The sequence below is a fragment of the Onthophagus taurus genome, chromosome 6, assembly GCF_036711975.1.
Source record: "Onthophagus taurus isolate NC chromosome 6, IU_Otau_3.0, whole genome shotgun sequence".
Classification (NCBI taxonomy): domain Eukaryota; kingdom Metazoa; phylum Arthropoda; class Insecta; order Coleoptera; family Scarabaeidae; genus Onthophagus; species Onthophagus taurus.
Window position 1 is genome coordinate 15,252,785 of NC_091971.1, and position 12,152 is coordinate 15,264,936.

Below are 12,152 nucleotides of genomic sequence, written 5' to 3' on the forward strand. Positions count from 1 at the left end.
TTAGAACTCGCAATATACTTTTTATTATTTCATACGTATAATAATAATAATAATATAAACAATCCAATTTAAACCCAACACATAAAATAGTATAAACAATTACAGTTAGGGTATATTTGAAGGCAAAAGAGGGGAAAAATCAATAGAGTTGGGATTTGTACAAGAAGAAATTAAAAGACGGTAGTCGAGACTACATCGTATAACATTATTAAAACCCTTAATAATTAATAAAGGTTTTGGTTAAATTTTTTTTAAAATTTTATATTTCTCTTTTATTTTAAAGTGGTCTGCGTGAAGGGTAATAATATAAAAAGGTGCAATAAACTGTACACAACGTGGTGATTAATATACACTGGTACATTCATATGAGGCTTACTTCAGACTAGTAGAGGTGGCTTTTTATACAATTTTCTTTTTTTTAACCAATCTTACGAAAACCCGTCAATTCTAAAATAAAAACAATTTATTAATAAAAATATAAATTTTTCAATTTAATTTCAATTTTTACCTGCAGAGAGAGCTGGGGGTTTCGTTCCAATTGTAAAATATGCTGTTGAGCGTGCGCTAACTGTCTGGTAGCGCTCCCCAATTGTTCCTCCAAAGCAGCAGCTTCCAAACATTTCACAGACAATCGTTCGGTTAATTCTAAAAGTTCATCTTGTTGTTCCCGCGCAAAATCCTGCTTAAATCGGGCCACTTCCCTTTGAACTTCCGCTTCATGAGCTTTCCGCATCGCGTCCAAAGCCGCCAAAGTCGCTTGGGTTTCCTCCGCCAACGCTTGCTCTTTGTCCTGTTTTAACGCTTGCAGCTCGCGCGAATGTTGTTCTCTTAAATCTTGCAAAGTCCTGCGATGCCAGTGTTCCATGGCGACTAGGACTTGCTCACAAAGAAATTGTAATTGCTCCAAATCAGCTTGTTGTTTATGATTTTCACATTCTGTAAGTGTACGTCTATAAGCTGCTCGAAGGTTTTCTACTTGATTTAGGTACTCTGTGCCGAGATAGAGTGGTTTTCTATCTTCGTCGTCCGACCTAATAATGCAATATAGAATTATAAGTTATGCAAAATGATAGATTTTAAAAAATTATCTTAACTTTATTTAAATAAATTATTTAACGATCAAAATAAAACTTAAATTTTATAACACTGTTTGAAGGATTTTTACTTTGTTTTAATTTTTAGGACATTATCAGTATTTTTCGATTATAGTGTAGAATAATGGAAAGATTTAATTTTTTTTCGGTTGCCACATCAAATGAAATAGTTTGATACTAGAGTGGTAGATTTTATTTGCTACATTTCCATTGGAACCCAATAGGAGGCATGTGCACTATCATAACTGAGAAGGATATCTACTGCTTGCTCATCATATCCACTACCAACGTAGATATCCATAGTTTTATGCACATTTGTTTGTTCTAGATATATCCAATGTTTATAAACTCTGACATGTTTAAGTTAACATTCACCAGTGCGTATAGTGCTTGATATGTTGAGATATCTCATTATAAGTATGTCAAAGGATTTTTCCAATCAAGATACCGGAGATATAAGACTTCAGTCCGAAAAGCGATATTGTGTTTTAGCTTGTTATTAATAATTAGACACAAAAGTTTGGCCGACATAAATTTACGATGACAAAGTGAAATCAACACCCATCGTAATGTAATCGTAAGTCGTAAGAAAAATGCTTCCCAATATCATCAATCATAGCAAGAATACATACGAACATGACGTTTTGTATTGTCCATGTCATTTTGCAAATCATTTGCTTAAGCTGTCATAAATCATTATTCGAGATTGTACTGGTGTCACAAAAATCCGAGAGCCTTTGCGATGTTGTAACTTTGTTCGTTTTTGTTGTACTAAAGATTCCTCCATAAATCGAAAGGATTGCTATGTATGTTTTCAGGTTTGTGTCTGGCGTAGACCGTGCCATGGTTTTGAGGTTGAGCTGAGCCGGCGTAACTTAGAAGAAGATTGGAAAAATCAGAGGAGCTTCCTGTACACAATGGTGGCATCAAGTATCGTCCCAGAAGTGGTAGACCAAAGGCTGATGAGAAGGTTCTGATTAAGCGTATCCACGGCATGGTTCGCCAGAAATCCAAGACGAGTCTCAGAAAAATTACTAAGGGTAATAACTAACTAAATATCTGCGTTTGGAGCTTCGTAGCATCAATATGCAAAAGACTTCCACTTCGTCTGACCAGATGGCATGGTCACTATGTTTCCCGAAAGGCTAATGCCTCTGATTTTTGTGGATCAAGTTCAACTACCAGAACAACCTTGCTGAGATTCTGATGAAGGAACTGCTTCCTTGGAGCCAATCTTACTTCAACGAACGCTCTTGGACATTCCAACATGACTCAGCGCCCGCGGACAAGATATATCCATATTCGGATCAATTTTCCTAGCCATGATCACCTTCACGAAGTGGCCCTCGACTTTTCCATGTAGTCGGTCCTTCAGATCAAGGTCTGTACTACTCCCCACAAAAATCTAGGCAGTCTAAAGTGCATCCTTCAAAAGGCATAAAACGATTTCGACATCGAGTATCTCTTCGCCACGTTCTTGCGTTCTCCTATGTATGTATATTGTTGTTAATGTTTGAATAAAATTTATGCCAAATTTCATGTCTCTATCTGTTTCAGTTCTGGATTTATCAACAGAAATACCGTGCTACCTGACTTTTGTGACACCTGTAAAGAGCTTAAAAGAAGCTTAAACTTAATTGCACGAGGCGATACAATCTCATATATTCCAAATCTTCTGATATTATAAGTTACAGAAGTATCCAAAGTAAAATCGAATTTTACAGAGAATTCTATGTCCAGAGTAAAGTTTAAGACTCGATGATATTGATCCGCAGGTACAAATAGCGAATCTCAATGTGACACATTCATTTATTTATTCAAATAATTAGACATTATTAATTTGTTGCAAATTAAGATGTGCTAATTCTCGTAAAAAACGAGATGATCCCATGGTTATTTTTGAACAACAGTCATTAAAATTTCCCATTCGCCAAACATTAAGATACTCAACTGACGACTTTTACTCCTATACAAAAAAGGTCTTCCAAAAAATAAATCGAAACGCACAATGTATTGAAATAGTCAAAATTCAATATAAAAATGGTGAGAATTTTGCGGAGACAATTCGCAAAGTTAAAGTAGTATGAGTTTTTGGTCATCATAAAGCACAAAATCCAGTTTGCACCGTATTTTGCAAAAAAGTCTTGCCCAAAAAACTTACAAAACCAAGCTGATGCAAAAATGAAAGCTAAAAGATCACGGATAACGCCATACATTCGATGATTTGGTGCTCGCAATGCATGAACAAAACCACGATTTTTTGAACAATGAGCCTCATCACTTAGAGTAATCTAAGTGATGAGGCTCATTTTTATCTATCTGGTTATGTCAACAAGCAAAATTATCAGACTTAGGGCTTCGAAAATCCAAGACAAGCGGTCGAACAAGCACTTCAACAGCTATGAGTGACAGATTTGTGCAGGTTTTATGATATTCCGATTTTTTTTGCCAGAATAGCGCAGCACCTTATATATACTGCTCGTGAAACTATTATTCCTATTGCAAATAAAAATGTCCTGGAAGCGTTTAAAGACAACATAAAACCGCTGTTTCATTTTCTTTACTTCGAGCTAGTCTATTTCTAACTGGCTTTTTATAATTCACATTTCCCGTTTCTACAAACCTTTCTAATAAATTTTGGGGACTTCTTTTATCGGGATGTCGTCGTTCCGGATAACGCTGTGCGTAAACTCGACTTGCCAAAAAACAGTTCTTTTCACTTTCCCTTAATATAAAAATCATATCTACGAGTTCTTCTTTGTTGTACAGCATAGCAAAAAATAATATTGGTGTGTAAATAGCTTAAACAATTAGTACTGCGGAGGTAACAATGTTTAAAACATTTACTTTACTAACGTCAAAATATGATTTTTTAGTCAATTGTTTTTCATAGCCACGATGGCTTTTGTTAGTTAAAATTGCTTTTTTTGTACAAAATATTTTTGTTTTTTAATTCTGCATCGATTTACATAAAAATATGTAGGGGGTCCAGTTTAAAATAAGAGAGATAAAATGCTTTAAAGTTTGAAAGTTTTGACACTAGATTTTGGCCAGCCTGTATAATTTTGAATCAATGGAACTTGATTAAGGAATCACTAGACCTTACTTAATAAATTTGACATGAAACTTTATTAATGAGGCGCTGTTTGTAATTATGATTGATTTTTAAAACCAGCGACGCAAATACGATTTTTTTTCGTTTTTATTTTTTTGTACTGCTGTCATTTAGCCGATTTCAATAAAATTTTGGAACTGATACTGGAACCATAAAAGACACCCAAAAATGTGAGAAAAGATATATCGCGCCTTTTAAAAAAATATATCATCGTAATTTGCTGAAATGCGACCTGAGATACAGTATAAGCCTGCAAAATATTAAACTCCTAACTTAATTAATAACTGAGTTACAGAAGACGGGGCTGAGCTGAAGGACCCTGTATACTAATGGTGGGAATGGATATCCGGCAACTATCCGGTATCCGGCCTATCCAACCATTTTTTAAAATTCACAGGAATTAGTATATCTTTTAGGTGTTGGACACTGCAGAAAATAATTAAGTTCAACCCCAACAGGACTTTTTTCATTGAATACAACTTTATTTATCATTAGCAACCTCATTGTAACATCCCAATACGATATATGTATAAAATCTCTTGTTGCAGTTTCGTCTAGTTTTCTTCTCTTCGCTTGTAATTCATCATCACATTCATTACTAACAGAACTGTTGCTGTTATCACTTTCGATTATTAAGTAAAGTATCTTCTTCTTAATGCAAAAAGCCTTTTTGAAAAATCACTTTCAGTTCTTGAGAAATGAATTTTTTCGAATTTTTCAATTTTCGCCGATTAAGTTTTAAAAATTCGTATAAAATCCAGTTCTTGGAATATGAGTATGAAAATTTCCAAAAGTGTTAATAAAAGTTATTCATTGTCCTCTTTCCAATGAACCAACCCGTTTTGAAAAATAACTTTTAGTTTTTGAGAAAACAATATTTGAAGTTTAGATAAAATTTTCGATGTTGTAATTTTCATCAATAATTTTCAAAATTCGCTATAAAATTAATTTCTTGAAGGATCCTTGTGGAAATATCACCAATTATTAATTAAAGTATCCTCTCTTTAAAGCAACAAGCCATTTTGAAAAATCACTTTCAGTTATTGAGAAAAAAATTTTTGAAATGAAAATTTTCGAATTTTGCAATTTTCGCTGATTAAGTTTTAAAAATTCGTATAAAATCCATTTCTTGGAATATGAGTTGGAAAATTTATCAAAGTGTTAATAAGAGTGTCCTCTTTCCAATAAACCAACCCGTTTTGAAAAATAACTTTTAGTTTTTGAGAAAACAATATTTGAAGTTTAGATAAAATTTTCGATGTTGCAATTTCCATCGATAATTTTCAAAATTCGCTATAAAATTAATTTCTTGAAGGATCCTTGTGGTAATATCACCAATTATTAATTAAAGCATCCTCTTTTTAATGCAACAAGCCGTTTTGAAAAATCACTTTCAGTTCTTGAGAAAAAAATTTTTGAAATGAAAATTTTCGAATTTTGCAATTTTCGCTGATTAAGTTTTAAAAATTCGTATAAAATCCATTTCTTGGAATATGAGTTGGAAAATTTATCAAAGTGTTAATAAGAGTGTCCTCTTTCCAATAAACCAACCCGTTTTGAAAAATAACTTTTAGTTTTTGAGAAAACAATATTTGAAGTTTTGATAAAATTTTCGATGTTGCAATTTCCATCAATAATTTTCAAAATTCGCTATAAAATTAATTTCTTGAAGGATCCTTGTGGAAATATCACCAATTATTAATTAAAGCATCCTCTCTTTAATGCAAAAAGCAGTTTTGAAAAATCACTTTTAGTTCTTGAGAAATAAATTTTTGAAGTAATCGACAATTTTTTCGAATATTGCAATTTTCGCCTGTTAAGTTTTAAAAATTCCTATAAAATCCAGTTCTTGGAATACGAGTATGCAAATTTCTCAAAGTGTTAATAAAAGTGTCCTCTTTCCAATGAACCAACCCATCTATATTTGAAGTTTTGATAAAATTTTCGGTGTTGCAATTTTCATCAATAATTTTCAAAATGTGCTATAAAATTCATTTCTTGAAAGATCCTTGTGGAAATATCACCAATTATTAATTAAAGTATCTTCTATTTAGAGTTGCTTCATTATTAGTTAAATCAGCATCAAAAAAGTTCATTTTGTATTTTGAATGAAAATGCACCAGCAATTATAATCATAATGGCATAATGATATACTATTCTTTTAATTTGTATATGTATTAATACATAACTATCCAACATGAGATTTTATTTGCAGCAGTTCCTATATAAACAGGGAATAACTTTCCTTCTTGGTCCATGGCGTCAATGGGGACCACAAACTAAATCTGAAGAATAAAACTGAAGAGAATGACTTTTATGCTTCTTATATCTTGTTAATAGACTTTAGATCTCTGTAAGTTGTGTACATTAAATGACTTTTGTTTCATTTTTGTTTCACTATTCTCTCTATCTTTGTTCTTAAATTAAAACTGTTCCTGCTATCAGGTAATATCACTTAACTTCCTCAATAAATTTGTCCTTTCCTACAAGTTATATTACTCATCCATACTCTGTATGTACTTCGTAAATAAAACACTCCCTGTAGACGTTAACAACCTTCACTTGATATGTAGAAATCAATAAAGTAATATTTGATCAATAAAGAAGTATTGGTAAAGTACTCTTCAGAAAAAAAAATACTAAAATTTACAATCCAAATAAAATTTGAAGATATTACATTTTTTGGATCACAAATATAAACTATATTCGTTCTTTTAAAAGCTAAAGAAAATCATCATCCGCTTCAGTTTCCAACCCAACCCAACAAATATGACTTAGAATTGAAATGTGTTTTAATTAAATCTACTTCAGAAAATAATTGTTTAACACAACAAACAAACTGTATGTATTCTAATCTAACAAATAATTTTGTATACATTTTTTATCATCCTTCATTGAAACCTGTTAAAAATATACTGTTCAAATTTGATCTAATCTTATCCTTCTATAAAAGGCATATCATCTCAAACATCTTATTCAATTACAATCCTAAGTCAGATCTATCACAACAGAGTTGTGTTTATTCTATAAATTGTGTTAATTTTAATTCACTCGAGTAATTTCTGTTTCCTTTTAACCTTCCTTTTATCTTTACATATTCATTTCTGCGAGAGTCCTCGCCTTGTTTTTCTTGTTTCATGGTTGGTTTATATGTTTTTATGTTATAAATCATTTTAACTATATTTATTTATGCAATAAAACCTCGATATAACGGATACATCAGTATTCCATGTTCATAGATAAGCTCGGGGTATTCCCCTATACCAGGGATTTTCAAAGTGTCTCTACAAGTTTGAAACGCATAAAATTAAAACCATATTCGAGTAATAACCATAACAGCAAACATTGTAGCGCAATATTTTTCACATTATTCAATATCCATACATCAGAAAAATACTGATTAAATCAAAAGTTTAAAACTTTATAAATAAAATAATAAAGAATACCCGAAATATATAATATAAAATATGAATTATTTAAGTAACTTACCTTCTAGTACGTTTAATTTCATAAATAACTTGTTTAATTTCATTTAATCTTCCCCTTAATTCAACACATTTCCTACAAACATCTTGAATGTTATAAATTTCGATTTTTTCTTCGTACTTCCCGCAGCTACAGAAACACGCCAATTCGAATACTTCTTTCGATAAATCTTGTAATGCACTTCTAGCGTCCATCAAATCCATTCTAGCCAAAGAATCCGAACATTCCATTGAATATTGTTGGAATAAACACCGAAATTCGGCTTCCAAACTTGCAATGGATTTAATATTGGATTCTTCGCCAAAATCGAATGCTTTATCGTTTTGTAAATATTCAATTAGATTTTCTTGGATGGTGTTACCCGCGTTGTGATTTTCGTTTTGAAATGAAAATTCTGATTTTAAAACGGAAATTCTCGCGTCGATAAGCGATTTGTGTGCAATGATATCGGCGTATTCGTTTAATAATGTGTTTACGTTGATGGTTGATCGTTCGGATTCTAATCTTCTTCGCCAATTTTGTCTTTGTAATTTTTGTAGGCTTTGTTTGTAGTTTTCGGTGAGTTCTTCAATGTTTTTATCCATTTCAACTCGGAGTCTACTTTCAACGGAATCAGACCATAATTCCAATGCCGCTCTTTCGTATGCGTAAAAACTAAAGAAATTGCTTTGGTCTGAGCTTGATTGTTCTTCATACAATTGAGCGGTTCGCATTAAAGTATGGTTAATTTCCGATTGAATTAATTCTGTATTGACAATTTCTTTAGCCGCTTTCCACATGTCATTTATTAAATCTTTATCGAAAGATTTAATGTGACACGTTTGATCTGTGGCTAGATTAATGGTTTCAATTGCCAACGCTTCAGAAAGTTGAGGTAATTTATTTGATTTGTAATTATTTAATAAATTATTTATTTTAGATTGTTCTTCTTCTAACAGTTTGATGAATTGATTGAAATTTGTGATTTTATTTGTTCTTGTAAAGTGATATTTATGTTGAGTTATTAATAATCTTCTTGTTAAAACTTTCGTTAAATAATCCATGCTTGTTTTATAAATTGGAGGTTGTTTTTTGCCGCTTCCGTTTAATTTTGATCTTAAACTATGTAATAAATTCGTCGTTTCGATAGCTTCTTTATTTAACAGTCTTTCGGAGTAATTATCATCTAAAGTTGACATTTGTACAGCTTGTTGAATACGTTCGATAATTAAATTTTCGTAAGCTAATTTTTCGGCTAATAATTCTATTCTTGTTTGATCGTTTAATTCATTCGATTCTTGAAGTATTCTTCTTTTTTCGTATAAACTTTTTAATTTCTCCCTTAATAAACACTCTAATTGTTTAACAACACTGCCAGCAGATAATTTCACAACATTAAATTCATTTTCGTTAATTGTCCTACCCAAAATTTCACCCAATTCACATAAATTAGTTTCTAAATTCATTAATTTCTCACCGCCACTTAATTTTATCGAACCCAAAACGTTTTTACAATCGTTTAATTTTTCATTTGCCGCCGTAATAATACTTTCGCAACATAAATTTTTATCATCTTGCTTCTCACTTTGTCCAAACACTCCTGAAGATGTATTTATACTTTCATTAGAAGTGGTTACACCCGACACTTTCCCTTCTAAGTTACTTAATCGCATTAGAAGCTTCATCGGTTCTGAGGATGTTGCGCTATCAAGCGATTTTCTACGAATTCGGCGTAAAGATCGATCATCAATTGGTGATCCTCTTTCGCTACTACGTTCACGGCGATGTTTTCTACGCCATTTATCACGTTCTATCGTCATGATTTTGGCTTCAAGTTCGGTTATTTTATCTTCAACTTCTTTATTTATTGAAAAATTTTCGCGTCCTTTTAATGATAACGATCTTCGTTTTTCCCTAGAATCTTGAAGTTTCGATTTTAATGTTCTAGCTTGTCTTTCAACCGTGGCTAATTTAGCCGTTAAATCTTGTACTCTATCGGCCATTAAAGCCGATTGTGCCTGAGCTTCTTGTTCCGCCATTTCAATACTTTTTTTGAGACCCATATTTTGCAATTCGAGATGATCGTATTTAACATGGGATTCTCGGAGTTCTCTTTTTAAGACTCGTATTTCGACTACGGCCTTTTCGAACCTGCTGCGAAGATCGAGACATTGTTCGATTAATTCGTTATGGTTCAAATTGTCTAGGTCCATATCCAAATTGATGTCGGTCAAATCGGTGAGCGAGTCGAGTCGTTTTCTTCTTGTGTGAGGTTTGCATTCCATTTCTTGTAATTTTTTATATAATTTATCGTTTTCTTGTCGATTTTTTGCGTGACGATCATTTAATAATTTTAATTCTTCTTGTAACGAACATACTAATTTTTGATTTGTTTGTAACTCCTTTGATGTGTATAAATATTTTTCTTCGTTTTCCGTTGCGATTGATTCAATTTCTATTAAACGATTATGCAAACCGTTTTGTTCTTTGAGATGTCTTTCTTCTAATTGATTTAATTTTTGGTTTAATTCTCGTTCGGATTTTTCTAAGTTTTGAATTATTTCTTTTTCTTGTTTTTCTCTTACCACTGATTCCATTTGGATTTTTTTATACCTCGTTAATTCAGATTCTAGGTGTTGAATTTCACTCAAAGCGTTCGAAAGTTGTTTTCTTAGCCCATCGACTTCCACCGTTTGCTTATTAATCATATTTTTGTAATCAACCTCGTCTGGCTCTTTAAATCCATCTAATTCATCTGTAGATACACTGTCGATCGTACTTTGTCTGCTTTGACTTCTTGGTAATTTCGGCCTAATTCTCGTCCGTTCCTTAACCTTAGCTAACGCTGTTCTACTTAACGGCGGACTTGGTGGTAAATCGCCCCAATCACCAGAATCCCTTCTTCCGCCTTCGGAAGCCGTCCGATACTCTTCATCACTAGAAAACAATGCTGAGCGGGGAGTTGCCGGCGTTGAGACGGGACTTTCAACCGATAAAGTCATCGGTGTAGCCTTTTTTAATGATTGTAACCAATTCGATCGTATACCGGATGTTACTGCTGCTAAAATAAGTGTGTGGCCGCTCCATTGTATTTGAAAACCGTAACGAGTGTCTGTCAGGACTTCCGTGCAATCGGTTACAGATGAAAGTTCTATTGTCAGTTCTGGAGTACCTTGTTCGTCTTGATCGCAATAAGCTATTAGAGTTGGTCCGCAAAGAACCCACCAACGTCTTAACCATTCGTTATCGGTTCCTTTTTCTTTATACCAAAGCCAACCCTGTAGAAAAAAAATTTATTAGAAATCAATAAGATAAAAAGTTAGAGAAAAAAGTTATTAATTTGATTGTGGAGAATCATTAGATTTCGTAGTTTTTTCTTTATAAAAAACAGCTAAAAGAAGTGTTTTGGCTTGAAACAATATTTAACATTTCTTAACTTATGAACAAAAGTAATTAACAAACTTACGAAATGTTTGTTAATTACTTTTCTTCACGCAGAATTACAGACTACTTCCTGTATTGCAGGAAGTGGATTCACTATCTCAGCAATTTAGCTTTTTTCGGTTGTTTCCGGAAGGTTTGAAGTGATGAGACAAGGGGTGTAGATTTCGTCCTGTAAAGCTTAAAACCAAAAGAGTAGAAGTGAAAAGGTATCAACGTCCTGTTAGACCCTTTTTTGAACCACCCCCTTTTTCTCGTTTAAAAGAGACTATTATAAAAGATGAAGTGGTTTCCAGATAACTAACACAACCATGTAAACCGGAAGTAAAATCGAACCTATCACAGCGTATGAGATTTTAGAAGCGATAAAGCACCTAAAAGTGAAAAAGGCACAAAATTTGTATAACATCGAGGAAATGAAGAAACAACCGACTGCTTTAACAACTCTACTTTTTATTTCGCGCGTTTACAGCTCATATTTTTGGGGAATAACACACCGAAATATTTCGTATTCGCTATTACAAGTTTCTATTTTAAAATCATACTCATGAGATGAAATTTCGTTCATTCGAAGTTCGTGATTGAATGTTTATTCTATTCTGATATTTCGCAAGCTAAATATTTTACCAACTTTTACTTTACACTATTATTAACTGGTAACAAAGGTTTTGGTGTTAATGCTTCTTGTGTAAAAAATTGTATTTTTCTCATAAACAATACTGCTTTCGCTTTGTTTGGGCGTTGCCTTGCTGAAGTTGTATTGGGGGCACATAATGAATCTGGTTTTGGCAATTAATAGGTTTTCGGCAGACCAATTAATAGAAAAATACCTGTACTAAAAATGGTAGTGACACAAAAGGTTTTGCGAAATAAATGCTATAAAATGAATTGCGCAAACAAATAGGTAAAAATTTATTTTAAGTATAACAAAATAACATAGTTTTCTACCATCTTGTTGAAACCACATTTCTTCGTAGATATTGATGATTTGTATTGGAAATACAAATGGCATACGAAAGTATGAATTTTTTAAACAA

General features: G+C 32.4%; 1 protein-coding gene across 1 annotated transcript in view; it reads right to left on the reverse strand.

The window, feature by feature from the left end:
• LOC111414687 (myosin phosphatase Rho interacting protein outspread) overlaps nt 1–12,152 on the reverse strand; it is a 59,321-nt gene continuing 47,169 nt past the window's right edge. Inside the window, exons 6-8 of the mRNA XM_023046090.2 lie at nt 7,699–10,952; nt 509–1,031; nt 1–447 (exon numbers count right to left, since the gene is read on the reverse strand). Of these exons, the coding sequence (XP_022901858.2) occupies nt 442–447; nt 509–1,031; nt 7,699–10,952 (3,783 nt within the window). The 3' untranslated portion in view covers nt 1–441. The remainder of the gene's footprint in view (nt 448–508; nt 1,032–7,698; nt 10,953–12,152) is intronic.